A 19231-nucleotide genomic window follows, 5' to 3' on the forward strand; every position below is an offset into this window, starting at 1 on the left:
TGGTTTGTTTTGTCTATTCATTAAGTTATTTGATTCCTTCTTTATCATGTAACTTCATACACACATTTTACACACATCAAGAAAAGTCTGAGACGCACGAAGCAAACACTGAGTGTTCAAACTAGAACAAAGTGAAACTTGATTGTACTGCCAGTAATGTTTTGACAATGATTTCAGATGGACAGCGTTGAACTAAATGGCCTTCCTCACGACGAGCAGCCTTGTCTCACCGTCGCCCTGGACGAAGCACAGCTAGATGTCCTTGGGCAGCGAGTGGAGAAGAAGTCCATGTCATGTTTGGAGAGGGTGAAGGCACAATGTCGGTGAGTCAGAGGATAGGTTTAGTATTTTAGCCTTGCAGAGTGTAGTGATTTAACCTCTTTCTCTGAGGCTCTATGGCCTTTTCAAAGTTCCCTCAGTGTTTGTTTGTTTGTTTGTTTCTGTGTGTTTTCCTCCAGGTTTTCTGGTCCCAGGATGATAAGCCTCCTGCTGGACTTTTTTCCTGTCCTGTCATGGCTGCCTCGCTACGCCGTCAGAGAAAACGCTGTTGGAGATCTGATGTCTGGAATCAGTGTTGGGATCATACAGCTGCCACAGGGTGAGGATAGAGCGGGAGATAATAATCATATTAAGTCTCAAAAGGTTTAAACAACTACAGTACGTGCTGTCGCAACAACTTCCCTCACACTGGGTTCTTTGTGGCAAATTTGCAGTTTTAAGACTCCATGCAGTTGATAAACAAAACCATTAAAAAAACCTACGTGAGGTATTTTTCTTGTCATAGCAGAGATATTCAGAGCAAATGTTTTGAATAAGTCATGTGCAATCTATAGACGCTGTGCTATAGCAAAGTACTATTACAACCACAAAGTTTTGATTTTCCAGAGAATACCAATTATGTAAGTATTGTTTTTTTTGTACACCTCTCTCAAAACAACTCACAAAACAGAGAAACGTGTACTTTACCTTTAGGTGTCTGTGACCCTTTGAAGATTGTTTTATGAAGACCATTAACTGCCTGAAAATCCTCTGAAGAGTTTAAAAAATGAACAGTCACCCCTGTGAAAATGAAGACGCTTTCAGAAATTTCTGAAAAATGTGAGATTTTAATGCTGCGTTTTAATTTCTAAGAATGATGCACTTGTTATTTACAGGGTTTTCATAACCTCCTCGCTCCTTCTTTTGTCAGGTATGGCCAATGCCATGTTGGTGGGAGTTCCTCCTGTGTTTGGTCTCTACACCTCTCTCTATCCTCTGATCATCTACTTCATCTTTGGCACTTCCAGACACCTTTCCATCGGTGACTATCACATTTGACACATTTATTTGAATTTCCCTCAAGTCTTTTGCTCATGGGCACCTCTGAAAATGTTTGACTGAAAATTGTCTTTAACAGGGAAGTTGCTCAGTTACTTGTTAGTTAAAAAAAAAAGAAGTTAAATTATTAATTTATTTTACTTTACTTGTAAGCTTCAAATCCAACTCAGTAACCACAAATACTCCTACCTGACACTCCAGCAGTGAGTAAAGGAGTTCTGCACTTTGTTTGTGTGTGTATTTGTGTTCGTGTGTGACAGGTACATTTGCCGTCCTGGCCATCATGATCGGGTCTGTGACAGCTAACGTAGAGTTGCTTGGCAACGGTGATGAAGAGAGTCAGATTACTGTGGAAGCGGCCAAAGTGAACGTGGCAGTACAACTCACCTTCCTTTGTGGCCTCATACAGGTACACACACACACACACACACACACACACACACACACACACACACACACACACACACACACACACACACACACACACACGCACACACACATGCTCACACTCAGCACTGTGCAGCTGACCTCTGACCTCTGTCTCCATTACGGAAATGAGCAGGAGAAAACTGAATTTTTCAGACAGTTACAAAGTCTTTATATTTTATTTATTTCATTTATTCGTTCTCCTGAGTTCTCTGAAATTCTCTTTAAAGCTGCCACAAAGCTTCGATGCTGTGGAAACAAAAAGAAAAGCAAGAAATAAAAAGGTTTTGGTGATGTAACTTGCATTCCTGAGTCCCATTTGGAGTTTGGAATATTTTTATTCCTCTGGTCCCACCAGGTCCCAAGCTAGTACATTGACGAAGGCAAGATCCCTCACTTGGTTCCCACACCGCCCAGGGTCTAAATCCTCTCTGGGAGACATAGGAGAGAATTTTGCCCATTCTTATTCATGTGCTTCAAATCCATCTAGATGTTTTCAGCAGCTTAAGCTTGATGGAAGAACACTTTCAGTGATGTGAAACATCGATTGGAATGTTTGGTCAAATTCTCTCAGAATCAAAGAAGCAGACGTTCAGCAGTTAAAGAGGGAGAAAGACAAGAGAAAAAAATTCTAGATGCTAATTTATACAGCAACAGTGGCATCAGAGGCCAAGACTGGAATACAACAACAATTTGTTAATGATGCTTTAATCATCCTGCAGAAACCTCGGTGTAATCTTTGACAACCATCTCAACTTCGACCAGCACATCAACTCTGTTGTCCAATCATGCTTTTTTCAACTCGGGAAAATCTAAAAAATCAGGTCATTTCTATCCCCCAATAACCTAGAAACAGTTATCTATGCTTTCATCTCACCCCGTTTAGATTACCGCAATGCACTGTACTCTTGCCTCACACAATTTAACATAAAAAAAACTTAAACTCATTCAAAATGCAGCCAGACTCATAACCAGGTCCAACAGGAGAGAGCACATTACACCTTATTTAAAAACACTTCATTGGCTCCTTGTCCATTTTAGAATAGGTTTTCAAATTTGAATGATCACTTATAAGGCTCGCAGGGGGCTGGCACCTGAATATATAGCGGACCTCCAGTCCCCCTACGAGCCTACATGCAACCTGAGATCCTCTGGCAGGTCGTTCCTGACCACACCCCGAACTAAGCACAAAACTAAAGGTGACTGGGCGTTTTCTGTTTAGGCCCCTCAGCTATGGAACGACCTGCCAGAAATGATCAGGGACGCTAACACACTGTTTTCGTTTAAGTCACTCTTGAAAACACATTATTTTAGACTTGCCTTTTATTGACTGCATTTCATTTAATTACATTGATTGACTGTCTGTTTTTTGTCTGTTTTACTTCTGTTGTATTTTATCATGAAATTTTATACTGTTGCATTTTGTGTTTTAAATGTAAAGCGCTTTGTAACTTTTTTGAAAAGCGCTATAGAAATAAAGTTATTATTATTATTATTATTATTATTATTATTATTATTATTATTATTATGATTATTGTTTTCAAAAGGCAGGGCTGAAACTGAGTGTTAAAAACCTACTGAAAGGCCTTCTGGGAAATAAAGAGGTAGTTACAACAAAAAATATACCAAGACACCATATGTTCAAAAAAGGAATGGTATGTCTTTCTTAATTTTTGATTTGTTGTGATGTGAATTACATCACATACATGATAAATGTTTAAATGTTGATGCACGCTATTATATCTTTATTTCTAATCAGTAAGATTAGAGTGTAACTCAGCATCCTCTTACCCAATGTTCCAGCAGTGAGTAAAAGAGTTCTGTATTTCTTATGTGTGTCTGTATGTGCGTTAGCTCGGGCTGTACCTGCTGCAGGGAGGTGGTGTGTGTCGCTGGTTGTCTGATCCTGTAATCAGAGGCTACACCACAGCAGCAGGTCTGCATGTGATCGCCCTGCAGCTGCCACTGATGACTGGAATACCTGCACAGATACACACTGGACTACTGGCATCAGCGTGGGTCAGTTGAAACACTGCGGTTGCATCACACACACACACACACACACACACACACACACACACACACACACACACACACACACACACACACACACACAGGATGCTGGAGTATCTTTGGTCATGACTTTTAAGTCATACTGGTCTCTGTATTACTCTCACGTGACTGACCTGTGACAATAACTCCTGACCTACAGTGTGCAGACCAGAAAGGAGGTCAAGTGTTCAAAGCATTATCTTTATTTGTTTCAGTGCTATGAATCATGACAGGCTCTAAAGTTCACCATAATCTCTTGTAATATGAATAGTTAAATTGCCTTGGGAAGAAAAGTATCTCTGACAGCTGAGGGTGCAGCTGTGAGTGAGTGAGAACTTTTTTTTTTATCACTACAAATTCAAGGTTGGCCTTCAAAGATGCACCTCGTCACCTCTTCACTGACAGGATTTTAAAAAGTGTAAGGCTGGTGTATCAGCTGCTAGCAGATGGCGGATTTCCATCAGATTCACGGGATCATAACCTCATATGTGCACTTGAGCACTTAAATCTGAAAATGACGCCTCCAGGTTTGAGGTCACTCAGATTATTCTCCACTCCAACAGTGGGATGACCACAAGGCAGCAGTAGATGTCCAAGTGATTTAGTGATAAGTTCACCAAAGTGAACATGCTGCCATATTTAGATTTTTAAAAAGTCGCACAAAATGTTTGATATCTGTGTGTGTCTCTTCCAGACAGTAAAGGACGTTGTGTGTGCAGTGACCAGCGCTGTACCAGGAGCCCTGTCAGTCTCCTCCGTTTCAATGGTGATACTCATCGGAGGCAAGATGCTGAATGAGCGCTTTAAGAACAAGCTGCCTGTCGCCATACCGTGGGAACTTATACTGGTGACTCACACACATATACACACAGGACATTGCATTGACTTACAATCCCTCCTTAAAACTTCTTGCCAAACCCTATCTCCTACTCCTTGACCTGAAAGTATTTTCCCTAAAATAAGAGTTCCCACAGTTTGACTGTGACCACTGACAATGACTCTTCCTCCTCATTGCTAGTTAATGATGACTGCGTCTCACTTCCCCAGAGGCACGTGAAGCCTACTATTTTGATCTGTTATGTAATCCACAGCACAGCTGAGTTGGCTAGAGAGGACTTGGCGAGGTAGGCGATGAGCGGGCATGTGAATGACAGGACCAAGTCAGTGCAGGTGGCGCCTGAAAATAACTGAATCCATGACACTCTACAGGATTGTTGGTGGCTGACAGAATTCCTGTATAAGGTATCCTGTCATCCCAAGATAGAGAGCTTCTGAGGTTACTATATGGAGAATACATCTCTGCCTCATGGAGCAGGATGAAGACACACCGCTTGTGGATGGTGGTTTTACTGCTGGTCTTCAGGTTCTTGTTCCTGAAGATTATGGTACACAGGCCACAGAGGCCTTTGGGAACCTGATGGTCAGGTCTGCTTGACCCCAGATGCAGATTTATCACCAGCAGATTTATTATCAGGGTTTTACTCTACAAGGCATTGAAACACCCAGCGCAGCAGGAGCGGTGGCGGGTAAAACACATTTGAGGGCCACTGCAACTCCTAGACAGCCTGCCAGTTCAGCCTGGGGTCACAGAAACACCAGTCAAGGAGAAGCTTTGTACTGACCATCGGAGACTTCCTTACCCAGCTTCATGGACCCTGTAGAGGGGAACCAGCGGCAGGAGCTCATCAGGGGGATTGCAGGCATCCTTACTTACTCACTTAGCACACATACACACACACACACACACACACACAAACACACACACACACACACACACACACACACACACACACACACACACACACACACACACACACACACACACACAGTACACTCATGTCCATAAGATGCTCCCAGATGGACAGATGCCACAGTGATGAACTGATTGACTCATAATTATATAATAATCTGTTTTTATCTGTAAAACCACAAATCCCCACATACAAAAAATATCTGCACCTGGCCACTGATTAGTCATCATTCTTCTGATCTCTTCTGATGGTGCTGGTAAAAAATCACATATTTTATTTTTAAAAAAGGTAAATATAGAGTTAGCCTGCTATTTTATTTCATTGTTTTTTTCTAAAATCCATTATTTTCTTGCGTAAATGTGTTTTTAATAGGAGTCTAATACCACAAACATCATGGGTGCATAAAATATTTAAACTATAATACTACAGAGAGATTTGTAATTGTGTGCTGAGGTACAGTAGGCAGAGTAACCACAGTAGGGAGGCAACAGTAAAATAAAAACACAAATCCAAACCCTGTCAAACTGTTAACAGGTCGTCTTTAAACCTTTTTCTTTACCAGCGTTCATGTTATGATCTGTGCAGTTTTGTAAAATGATATTATGTGAAAGGAAAATGATTTTAAGCCACATGTTTTTTCCATGGATCTGAAAGGTTCATTTGATCAGTGGACGAACTGAGTCTGATTATGATAATGTGTGTTTGTGTCATGTGTCCTCGTGCATGCTTATGAACAGCCTGATTTAAATTACGTGTAAGCTGCAGAATACTTAATATTCTTCTCCAATCTGGACATTCTGTGCAGTAAATGTTGCCTCCATTGTTTTTGTCCCGTTAGATTGTCGTGGGCACCTCCCTATCGGTGCAGATGGATCTGGCTGGTCAGCACAGAGTCCAGGTGGTGGGACACATACCCAGTGGGTCAGTAGAACTGGGTTATTCACTGCTTGTCCTTTGTCATTTAATGTGGTGTTTTTCATTCAATAAGCATTTGTATTGATTGTCACTTTGTTTAGACTTTAAAAAGTATTGATTTTGAGGCTTTTTTGTTTAGAATGAAGCTGGCAAATATCTTATTGTTACCATTTTAAGTCCAAAAGGTCATATGTGATGCTTCCTCTGTGAGAAAAGATCTTGTGAGAAATAAATACTCCCCTTCAGCCCTCACAAATTAAATTCTGCCGACGTTACTCACTCTTGAAGGCAAAGTGAGCCAACGTATCTCCTGCATTTGTGATAATAATATGACATACTATCGCTTTTATTCAGTTTGAAGTCTCACCATTAAGAAAATATGGGTCAGTAAATTGATAAATATAAGTATATAAAACGCAAAGGAAATTACATTTTAATACCAGCTAGACATAATGTCTATATCTGGGTAAATATACCTCAACCTTATAGTTCAAGTCTCTTTTCTCGTCACCTCTCTGACAGTCTAAGCTCCGTCTCATCTCCACTTCTTTATACTTCTGCTCTCATATTGGAAATAAGCAAGTTAGTTTTATTGTGTTATCCCTGATAGCTTTAAGAGAATGCTGTGTTTGATGATGAGGCCTAATTCTTTATAGGCTATTACTGTATATTTAATTTATTTTCTTTGAATAATCACTTATTAATTGACTCAATCAGCCTCTCGCTCCTTCCTCCTTCCCCTTCCTCCTTCCTCCTCCTCTACAGCCTGTCTCCCCCATCCCTTCCCTCTCTGTCTCAGGCCAGAGAGCTGTTTATCCCAGCTCTGTCTGCAGCCATGGTTGGCTTCAGTTTCCTCTCAGCCATGGGCTCAGTGTTCGCCCACAGACATGGCTACAAGGTGGACCCCAGTCAGGTACACTCACTATTGTTGCATTTCTAATTGATTACCAAAACAGATTCAAGAGTAAAAGAGAATCTGTAGATTTCTGCAAATGAAGACAGTTATTGAACCTGGAAACTTGAAGTTCAGAAATCATGACAAGGCGAAATCATGGCTCCCCTCTCAGCAGTGACTTTTTGATGCAGAGCTACATGGTTTGAAGTGGGTCTGACTTTCCTCACTCAAGTTTCTTTGATCCAGTTCAAGCAGACTTCCACAGCCTCTCTGGGAATGCTGCTGCTCAAAATCAGACAGAGTTTCTTCTGTCAGCTTGTTCAGGTGAAGGGCGAACATCAAGAACAAGGGTTGGTTGGATGAAATACTGTAGATACTTCAACATACAGTGTAAGGTGGCAGTTACTGCGAGATATATTTTAGTGAAAAGAATGTTTTTTGTTGGTTTAATTGTGCAATAATGATCCTCTACATGTTAGAAATACTGAATGATGAAGTACCTCCTTCAGTTTTATAAAACCAGTTTGTTCAGTATTTTACTAAATATAACAAACAAAACAAATCCCCTGTTGGATTAATGAGCTCCAAATTCAACAGTGTCATCATCTTGTTTTACAATACTCATTATAACTCGTACTTCTAAGACCATGGATGATGTTTAACCCTTTAAAATAAGGGTTCTTCTGCTATTTTAAGTCCTGTTTATGATCAAAGGCCCGTCATGTGCCCTGAATCCTCTCACCATGCCATGCTGCAGCCTTTTCAAACTTCAGCTGTGTGTCTCTGCCTCAGGACCTGCTGGCTCTGGGTCTGTGTAACGCCATCGGAGGAATGTTTCAGTGCTTTGCCGTCAGTTGCTCCTTTTCTCGCAGCATGGTGCAGGAAAGTATTGGTGTCAAGTCGCAGGTACTGAAATCTTTTACAAAAGAAATCAAAACTCCAAACAACTTTTTTCTATGAACTCCGTAAAGGTCGGATATCAGAGTTCATAATATAACTCTTTGAAATGGTCTTTTCTTCTTCATTGTCTCTTTTTCTTTTACTAATTCAGTAAATCTCACCTCTTAGATGGCAGGTCTGATATCAGCTCTGATGATTCTGACCATCTTGCTGAAGGTTGGCCATCTGTTTGAGCAGCTGCCGAAGGTAAAGTGCGTATTAAATAACAAATATTATTCATGTTAAAAGTTCAAATCACTGAGATTACAGTTTTCCTACAATTTCCAGAAAACTCCAAAAACATGTAATCTTTAAACTGTGTTGATGAATAAGATTTATAAATTGCAAGACATTAAGTGAGAATCAGCGGCATCAGTGTCACACAATACACAACGTGGAGAAAAAAAGAAGTCAACAGAGGAGACGTGACAGTTTTTTAAAGGGAACAAATGCAACAGAAGTTTGTGTTTGAAGTTCCATAAACCACCAACATGATCTATAGAGCACATCAGTAAAGATGTCTTAAGAAATGCTGAGCCACTCCAGCTGGTTGAGACTCCCAGTCGGGATGATTCATGTGTCTTCGCCAGCGCTTGGTAACGTCTCTCTGTGTGTACCAGGCAGTGTTGGCAGTGATCATCGTGGTGAATCTTCAGGGGGTATTGGCTCAGTTCAAAGATGTGTGTCTGCTCTGGAAGTCTGACAGATTAGACCTGGTGGGCACACACACACACACACACACACACACACACACACACACACACACACACACACACACACACACACACACACACATACATATACAAACATCATTATTCAAGCACACACCATAGAAGCAGCTCCCCTTCTGATCCCTGCCTTCCTCCCTCTCTCCTCCCTCCTGTCCTTCAGCTGGTGTGGGTAGTGTCACTCATTTCCACGCTAATCTTTAACCTGGATGTGGGTCTGGCTGTGGCTGTCGTCTTCTCTCTGCTCACACTCATCTACCGGACACAACAGTCAGTAAAGATCATTTTACATGGAGCCTTTTGCATCAATAAATCATTACTGCATGTATTCTGAGACACTAATTGGCATTATATTTGACATTTATTGGGGTTTGATTTAAAATATATGATCATAAATTACTGTAAAATGCAAACAAACAGCTCTGTTGTTTTCAAACCCTCATGCACTCTTCACTCATCATCATCACCATTGAAAAAAAATATCAAGCTACAACATATTCTGTTATTGTTGCTGCCAAAAAATAATATCATGGGAGTGTTTCAAGTATCTGCTTTTATTTTTTTGTAATCCTTTTTTATTTAGTGAAGCAATATATGACGGGTAAAACTGGACTATAAACCAGCCAGGACGTCAACATGATGAGTAGGTCAAATGCAAACAAATAAACAAAAAAACAGAAGAGAAAACAGTAACTAAAAGAAAACTAAAAGAAAAAAACAAAACAGAAACAAACAAAACAAAAAAAAGGAATATATGTAAGCAATAACTAAATAAAATTGATGGTGTACAATGGCATACATAAAGAGGTAAATAGAAACATTAATTAATTAATAATAGTAGCAGTTATAGAGAGCTTGATCAGTGGCTTTCCTAGTGCGAAAAATATTCAGTTTAATTTAGCAACATACATCAGGGCACGACACACAGATGAGAGGACAAGCTTTACGTCACAATACAATGCAAACAGGGGATGCTTTATGGCACAATTCAGGAGGAGGGCATTGTACTGTCAGGCGAGCACCTTTAAACAGTAAATGTGAAACAAAAAGTCTTGTTTCTTGTTTCTTGTAAGTCTTGTTAAAGCAAAACAGAAAAAAGCAGTGATGATCCTCGGAGCAGGACGGACCTCGTAGGAAAACTTGTCCTAATTTTGAGACACAAGAAGAAAGTGTGAATATGAATCAACTGTGGTCTCATTTTCAGCAAGAATGTATCTCAGTTATTCTAACATTGATTAAAGGGTGAATCAAACATTGTATATGTGACATTTTATCATAACTTTAAAAAGATGATCAAGTTCACGAGTTGTTTTATGATTATGATGAGGTCTTGAACTTGAAATAGTGTTATGTAGATGTGCTATATTAGATATTATGTGGGTTTCTCTTGTCTTCATTTATTTATTCATTGCCTCCTTTCTTCACATTTTTCATATTTTAAAAGTTTTTATTTCAGCCAGATCATTAATATTTCTCTCTGCCTCTGTGCTCTCTTTCATCTTCCAGCTCCTCCACTGTTGTTCTGGGTCATATTCCTGGTACAGACTGTTACAGAGACGTGGGACTCTACCTTGAGGTAAACTCTATGCCACAGCTCTCACAGTTTTGGAAAACCTCCAACTGATCAAAGTTAGGTGTTTGAGAAATCAACAGAAAACCGGAATTGAATGTGTCGACCTCATTCTGCATCAACATAGTAATTAGACACTACTCTTGTCTTATTTTGACTTTATAGTCTTACGTCATTTCAAAGTTTACAAGGTGTCTTACCGCTGCGGGTTTGAAATCACTCCCATGCAAATAATATCCAGAAGATGCATGTAATTAATCAGTAAAAAAAAACAACAACTCAGAGCTCAAAGTTTTATCTAAACTTTCTTCTGACTGTTTTCCTAAACTTTTTTTGAAGTCTCAGTTCTGCTCCACCAGCCTCTCTTCATTTTGAGTCCATCTCCACAATACATTTTCAGAAGCTGTGGACCACCAGTGTGGCTATATGCCAAATGGAAGTGCGTGTAACATCACCCTCTGACAGCTGATGTTTTAATGCCTGGAGGCTTGCTATAAAATCCATATTTGAGCACTGGGGTAGAAAGAAGAGCTGAGCTGATTGTGATCTTCTGTCATATTTATGCTAACAAAGTGTACTTCTCTTTTAGAATTAACCCTTAATTATGTAAAGAATTTATTTAGAAATTGATACCAAAACATAGGCAAAGCATGAAACCGCATGTGACATCGTTTTCAAAATCACAGCAGAAAATTGCCTTTTACTTCAATAATAGAACATTCATCAGACAAAACCTTTAAAACTTTGTGTAACAATTTCCCATTTCCAGTTTGAGTGCTACAGCTGCTGGCTGTAGCCTCAAAATTCATGTACAGAGTTGTGAAATAATTTCATCATCAAACTCTCTGCAGGAAAGCAAATAATTAAAATAATTTATGAAGTTGCTGCTGCCTTTATTAAATCTTTGATGTTAAGTTGAAACGACTGCAGCTTTGGTAGAAATCCAAAACATTGTTATCTGAACCCATCTGTCAGCTTACTTACCAGCTCATTATAAGCTTCTGTTCTCTTCTTCTTTCACCCTATTTTCATGCGTCTTTGCAGGGGAGTCATAAAACCTTATTAAAACATATTAATGTTTAACACTACTTTAAGTCAGACTCATGCTTATAATACTTTTCCATATGTTAGTATGGAAAGCCAAAATAGGACATGCTCAAGAGATCAAGTGGCAACCCACAAATGGTTTCTGAACTGCTGTTTAGAAGCAACGAGTTGGGCATTTTTTGGTTTCTTTTTTGAGAGATGGATCTGACTGAGAACACAATATGCCCCGCCCACCTGTACTGGTAACCTGACTGTACCTCAGGCATGTCAATCAAATTAAGCATGCCCCCAAACAAAGCTCTCTTTGAGGCCTAATACCTAATTAATTATGGAAAAATCTAATAATATTGATCAGAAAGAGGCAATTTAGTGAATTATACCATAATGACTTGTGAAAGAAATGTATTGACTTTGTATTTCATGAGAGAAGTTGATGCTTTTGGAATGAGAGTCGATTGGAGCCAGAGGATTTGTTTGGAGTCAGCCCCTAGTGGATTTCAGTGGTATTGCATATTAAGGCATCACCCAATGTGCACTCTTGAATACAGTCTATGACAGAGACTAAAGTCTGTCTGGCAAATTTAACATCAAAATATTTCACATTGTGAATTGATAATGTCATGGTTCCTGCTTGGACTGCAGACTATTAATATGCCAAGAGCTGACACCATTGATTGACAGAGATGAATCACACTGACATTACATGACTCCTGATGATCTTAGCTGACATCAGCCTGCAGACTCGCATATGTAACATGACATGAGGGTGTAACACAGTCAATAATGAATTCTCCACACTTTGTCTTATGTACTGTATGTGCACATGAAACACTCCAACTGCATAACCGCAGTGCAAATGCACTCTAGCACAGAGTTAGTTAGGTACCGAAGCATCAATGTCATAGTGAATAAATAAAAAAAATTTGACATCATGGAAAAACGTGAAAATACATGTTTATATCATGAGTATTTCAGTAGCTGTATATGCTTTACATAAAGGGTAATTAAGTCACTCTCCCCTCACTAAACTAACTTCCTGTCATCTATGTTGAAATGGCCATAAAGTTTTAAACCCCAACATGTAAACTGACACCAAACAACACATCTAATCCTCCATTGAAGGTCAGCCTTTTATAAACTTAATGATCCACTCTGAAGGGAGCAACTGTCACGCAGCCAAAACACACTAAAAATAAATCCCACCATCTGTCACACATCAAAACACCAAACTGTCCCCGAAGGCGGTCTGTTTGGGCTCAGAGCATCAGTGACTTCCTGCCAACTTTTCCCTCTCTGTTCCCTCCACTTGACTCTCTCCTCAGTCTGTTAACCTGGAGGCTGCTGCGCAACTCCCCTCTGTGCGTTTTCTCTTTGTGCATTAAAGACGGTGTATACAGTGGTGTTCTTTGTAGAAGCTCCCCTCCATGAATCGATTCTGCATTTATTCTTTCATTTTCAGTTTTCATTGACCTCCCGCTATAGAGCCAGATTAGTTAACTAAAAGAGGGATCTTTGTGTCTCTGAAGTAGTCTCTGCTGTATATTCAAACTGACAGCCAAACTTTGCTTTGCCAGGGTGCAGATTCTCTTCAGCTTGGCCCTAATTTAACAACATATGCACAGGTGGCCCTAAGGGTCAAAAACAGCTGTATCACATGTAATCATGTTTCACATGTAGGTTTTTTTTTTGTGTGTGTAATGTTGTTGTGTTCTATGAAATGTTGTTGTGTTTTGACCCTCAAGGCCACCGTAGTTTGCTCATCTGAAACGAATCTGGGTTAACAAGTTGTTGAAAATTCGTCACACTACTTCCACCATTTCTTATTATCTGTTATTTTCTTATTTCAATTAAGCACTGAGTAACATGTCCAAGTTGAGTAAACAATTATTGTCATAGTATGTCTTTGAAATTTGAATATTGATTAATAAGATTTGAATAACTTGTCAAGGATAATCTAAATCTCAATGCATCTCATGATTTGTCATAACAATAAACATAACCCACATATATATCTGCCGAAAGATTGTACAGTTTTAAAAAAATACAATCGTTCTTCAAAGTTTTACGGTGTTTTGTCATTTTGTTTTGTTTTGAATGAACAGAAATGGTAAAACACTCATTTCTCTTCAAATCTTGATCCACAATAATCTGCATGCACTAGGCATCACCCACTTGTTTAAGGTCTAATGTGAGTTACTGTGGGTACAGACAAACTGTGGGTGTTACAAACTCTGACTTTCTTTTCGGGGTGTCACTATTGTACCAAGTTCTACTCTGCAGGCCCGGTACCATGTTAAATACATACACTGTGTCCCTCTCTGTTGTTTTTAACAGGCCAAGGCAGTTCCTGGGGTGACGATACTCTCGTGTTCAAGTCCAGTTTATTTTGCCAACTCTGAACTGCTCTTCACAGAGATCAGACAGGTATTCACACACAAACTTACACTGATTACCTGGAGATTTACCCTAAACCTAACATGTAACCACTACTTACCCAAACTTTGCTCTTACCTCAACCATAACTGAATCCTAACCATACGTCATCAAACTGACGTTTAATGATTTCGATTATGAGGATCATGTAAACAGATTTGTCCCCACAGCATAAGTAAAAGTGCACATAAACACAATGGGTATAACTGAGAAGATAGAGGAGAAAAATTAGGGGGGAGAAAGTCATTTACATTAGTAAAATTTAAGATAATTATGAGTGAAATGATCACAGATTGAGATGGTTTATAATTGTGATGAAGAGAATCAACGAATACTGATGAACATGAGCCCTTCAGTTCATTTCCTCTATATGTAAGTCCATCAATATGTAGACATTCAATATGTGGAGGTTAATTACAAGCACCTTTGCTATACGCGCGCGCGCGCGTGTGTGTGTGTGTGTGTGTGTGTGTGTGTGTGTGTGTGTGTGTGTGTGTGTGTGTGTGTGTGTGTGTGTGTGTGTGTGTGGCTGTCTTTGCACTTTGATCCTTCTGGTTGAAATGGAAAAATCTCACAAGGAGATTTGTGGGAATTGTCTGTGACCGTTGAAACGTAATTTCCCACTTGTAACTTTTCCCTCTTCATTTTTTACCTTCAGAAGGGCAACCCAGCTGGAGTCCATGCCACTACCTCCGCCACCACTTCTTTCGTTTCATCCTCCTCAGCACAGACACTCACTCATTTCCTGGTTCTGGATCTCAGCTCAGTCACCTTCATGGACTCTGTGGCCATGACGGCACTTTGCAAGGTGAGGAGAGAGAAATGGCCTAAATTAGAACTTCTTTAAACTGCTTCAAACTCTGAAGGTGAAAATGTAATCACGCTGACTCCTTTTCTGCTGATCAAAGACACGTGCAATACATTATATATGTAAGACAAGGCTTGATTAGATATCCAGGAATTACCTGTGATATGATAAATGATGATAAACACCCTCTCATAGTTGCACACTCACTCAGCTTTTGAGTATTGGTTTACCTGTCGTAATGATATGACTTGTTTATCTCCTCTTCTTTGACTTTATTGATAAAAAGAGAAGAACATTTATTCATCAGCCTCACTCAGTAAACACATGCTTGAAAAAGACTTTGTGTGAAAGGAAATGATACTCATGATATACAATATGTTCACATTGTGTGTGTGTGTGTGTGTGTGTGTGTGTGTGTGTGTGTGTGTGTGTGTGTGTGTGCATGTGTGTGTTGTTCACCAGGCTGTAGAAGACTTGGACGTCTTGGGCATCAGTGTGTTTCTGGCAGCGTGCCCAGGTCAGCTTCATGTTTCATGCTCACTTATCTCTCTCAGAGTGACTCTTCTTCTGTTTGTCTCTCACACACTCATTCACTCACACCCTGTTTATCAAGTGTTTCTGTTTCCACAGGTCATTTTCCCACCACCCCTCATACACTGTCACTCTGCTGGAAGCTTCTTTTTTTTCTCTCTCTCTCTCTCTCTGAACTTCATACAGCTACGGCAATTATGTTTCCAACCTGTGTACTATATTTTTGAACATGAGAGCATCACAGCTGCATGTGTGACAGGTTTTCTAAATGAGTCGTTGCAGTGAAGCATTATTTGATGCAGGTTGCATCAAATACATTCTTGAACATTTAAAATGTAAAGTTTACAGTCCTGATGCTCTCTGTGTGTCAACAGAGGGAGTTTTATCCCAGCTCCAGACTCAGGGTTGTATACCAGACAGTCTGCCCAGCTCCTGTCTCTTCCCATCGGTCCATCATGCCATCCAGCACTGCCTCACCATCCTGCCCAGAACTCTGGAGGTAAACTTCTTCTGGCTTAAAAGTTAGTTTGTAGACATACAGTGAATAACTCAATGGAAAAAAAAAACAAGTTTTATTATCTTAGCATTTTATCCTGCTTTACAATTGTGATTTATTTTGGTTTTTTGAGCTGTAAGTCTTAAGACCACAGATCTTTAAGACACACTCTAAGACCAGGACACATTTGTTTTCATCCAAAAATGTGATTAAAAAAAAGTTATACTATAGCATGTCGTCCAAAAAGTGACCCAAAAATGACTTTTGGGTCACTTTTTTGCTATAGTATGATTTAAAAAAAAAAAAAAAAAAGTCATGACAAAGGAGGGGCGGTAACAGTGCTAACCACTGCACCACCAATCTTCCCCAGGGTTAGGGAAAGATCTGAGTGAACTCCGTGAAGCACTTTATCCACCACGACTCCTTCTTTAGCGCTGAAGATAGTCCAGTGGTCTACGATATTGCTTCAGAGCTGGAAACGCTCTCATGAGGACGTGGGTTCGAGCCCTGCTCAAGGTAATCCACACAGTTCACAGAGGGGGACTCCCTGTAGGGGTAAGCCACATGGTTCACAGAGTGTGAGTCCTCTTAATGGTAAGCCACACGGTTTCAGGTTTTGGGTTTGTGTTGTAAATGCAGTCACACTAATACCAAACCAAAGGTCAACAACAATACAAAACAAAAATGAAAAACCTAATACAAAGTCTCAAACAAAAATCAATGGCAAAAAATAAAGGGTGTCCAAATTTTCTTGGATTTCTATCCAAACTACCACAAACTTTATCCCCCAAAATCCCATTAATGCATTTTAATGCTATAGTATGACTTTTTTTTTTTTTATATATATCATATTTTGGACAACATGCTATAGTATGACACTGGTGTGGTGATTAGAGCAGTTGCCTCAGTGAGAAGTAACTGGGTTCGATCCCCACTTGAGGCATGCATGTCAGTTCAGAAAAAGGTCATACTCCAAAAAGTGATCATGCGAGGGCCTGCATATAAATGCTTGCAGTTTTAATTTTTTTTTTTATTGTTCTATTGTTGAGGAAACAATATAGCTGATATATTTACATGCTCAGAGTTCAGATAGTTAACGTAGTTTGACTTAGCCGTTTTGGAAACACCTGATGTTTTTATTTCATTGATTTTGATCCTTTCTTAAAATTTTTAATCAAGAGTGCACTGCCAAATCAGCAGAGTTTCAATGTGAAGTGTGGAAAAGCATTTAAAGCAATCAGAAAATACATTGTAAAACTAGTCTCTTTTCTTTTAATCTTCTCTCAGGAAATCAACTCGGATGCAAGTGAATATTGAACCTTCAACGTGACATCTGCATCTGTAAGGACAATAACCTCACAGAAAAGAGAGAAACAAACCGCTGAGGTGAACAGAACAATCACAGCTTCATATTATTTAGAAAGAAAGCCACTATCACCTTTCACAGCAGGCATGTGCCTTTACTTCACACATATTTCCAGACAATTGTAATTTTATTGACCATCTTGTCATGAAATATGACCCTTCCTTATGGGGTCCGTGCCTTATCCACTAAGCCACTGGAGCCTTAGTATCATACCTAATGACAATGTAGAGTAGGAACAACCATGTATTTCTACAATTCATCAACCACTATAGTAGTGTTGTTCAATCTGTGTTATGCAATACTCAGTAGAGATATAATGACTCTGAATGTAATATGCAATCACTCAATAACACAGCTAAATAAACATGAATCTGCACAATAAAAACAGGAGTTGACTATATTTGGATAATCACGTTACACTGTCGGTCTGTCCTGTTCTGCGTTGGACTGTGTGTGTTTGGGATAAAGAGACAGTGACAGTGTTGGTTTACTGTAGTTGACAGGGACAGGCTGTGTAAATACAAAAATATGCGGCTGCCACTGCCTCTGTTTATTTTGTGGTTGCGGCTTCTCTTACTCATACAGGAGTGTATAGGAGGGTGCCATTCAGCTGCAGCAAAGTCAATCACGGTCAGTGATTCACGGCCTAAATATTCTCTTCATTTGAAAGTTAAAATGGAACAAAAACATATTTTTGTATGCAACATTGCCAAACGTTTAATACCTTAATCAACAAGTGTATACTGTAACTTTTGGCGAGTTCCTAAAAGTGACTGTACCAATATTTTTCATGAGCTTAAGTTGTAATGTCCTCTATTCAACTCAGTTTGATTTGTTATAGCACCGCTCATAAAACAATGCATCACAAAATGCCTTACAGAGCAAGATAAAATAAAATACAATAAAAACTATGAAAAAAAAAAAAGTAAAAAAAAAAAAGAAGAAGCCCAGGACACCTCAATTGAAAGCCAAGTTAAAAAGAACTGTCTCAAGATTTATTTTATCCTCAGGCAGATTATTCCACAGCACAGGGCCACCGGCTAAAAGCAGACTCTCCGTACATTGTAGAGAGTTGTAGAGATTCTGGAAACAACCAGTGGAGGATCTCAGGGATCTGTTAGGCACATAACTCTTCCCTCTCGCTGCCCTCATCCTCCAGCAGCAGTATGCAAAGAATAACTTCATCTGATCCATTTAATCTCCTTTCCACTATCTCTATCTCTCTTTAAAGCTAGTCTGAGAGGTTGGCCGTGCAATGATTTAAAAATCAGGCAAAGAATCTTAAAAACAATTCTAAAACTAATGGGCAACCAGTGCAAAATAGGCAACACATGTTTTCTCTGTTTGGTCTTTGTCAGAACTTGAGCTGCTGCGTTCTGGACAAGTTGTAAGCATCTGGTAGCTTTTTTAGGAAGACCAAACAGGAGGGCATTGCAGTCAAACCTGAAGGTAGTAAAAGCATGCATTCATTTCTCTGTTTCAGTCTGAGAAAGGAACTGTCTGTTTTTAAAGATGCAAGAAAGATGTATCAAAGTTAACTGCAGCCACCTTCAGCTCTTGCTTGTTGTGTGACTCAGCCAGTCAACAACATTCACCTCTGCATCATGGAAAGCTCTTTGGTTGCTTTGGCTATTTATTTAGGATTGTCATCCTGCTGAATTATGAAATGTCATTAAATGACTTGATTTGAGCCCACAGAGAGCTCCTGTGTATACTTCTGCATTCACCCTGTTGTTTCTACCAGCAGTTATCAATAATTATTGGCTGTATACCAGTTCCTTTGGCGGCAATATAGCACATGCCCAAGTCTGTTTGATATCCCGTGAATAGCTTTATGCTTTGTTTACAGCCTCATTATTGTCTTATTTACTTGCATGGTCACCTCTTCATTCCTGATACTGACAGACAACTCCTCTTCAGTATAACTGGCAACTCTCAATCAACTCTGATCCACCTG

The 19231-nt window shown here is 39.5% G+C and overlaps 1 protein-coding gene across 1 annotated transcript; it reads left to right on the top strand.

Annotated features, from left to right (window-relative positions):
- The first annotated feature begins 159 nt into the window (after positions 1–159).
- LOC138193488 (solute carrier family 26 member 6) lies at positions 160–17634 on the top strand. Its single transcript, XM_069141590.1, has 18 exons — positions 160–323; positions 459–598; positions 1190–1300; positions 1578–1726; positions 3598–3762; positions 4490–4642; positions 6385–6467; positions 7227–7374; positions 8149–8262; positions 8425–8502; positions 8916–9011; positions 9187–9293; positions 10530–10599; positions 13975–14064; positions 14732–14881; positions 15344–15398; positions 15787–15911; positions 17196–17634. Exons 1-18 carry the CDS (start codon positions 178–180, stop codon positions 17223–17225), a joined length of 2010 nt encoding a protein of 669 aa, XP_068997691.1. The 5' UTR covers positions 160–177; the 3' UTR covers positions 17226–17634.
- The last annotated feature ends 1597 nt before the right edge of the window (positions 17635–19231 follow it).

Source organism: Embiotoca jacksoni, unplaced genomic scaffold (assembly GCF_022577435.1).
Source record: "Embiotoca jacksoni isolate LCO1_2020_lvr unplaced genomic scaffold, fEmbJac1.0.p SCAF_9, whole genome shotgun sequence".
NCBI lineage: Eukaryota > Metazoa > Chordata > Actinopteri > Embiotocidae > Embiotoca > Embiotoca jacksoni.

Excerpts from the sequence above, each read along its gene's own strand:
- LOC138193488 (XM_069141590.1), top strand. The coding sequence starts at position 178 with ATGGACAGCGTTGAACTAAATGGCCTTCCTCACGACGAGCAGCCTTGT. Across the intron at positions 599-1,189 it reads GATCATACAGCTGCCACAGG|GTATGGCCAATGCCATGTTG; the intron begins GTGAGGATAGAG and ends TTCTTTTGTCAG. Across the intron at positions 1,727-3,597 it reads TCCTTTGTGGCCTCATACAG|CTCGGGCTGTACCTGCTGCA; the intron begins GTACACACACAC and ends TATGTGCGTTAG.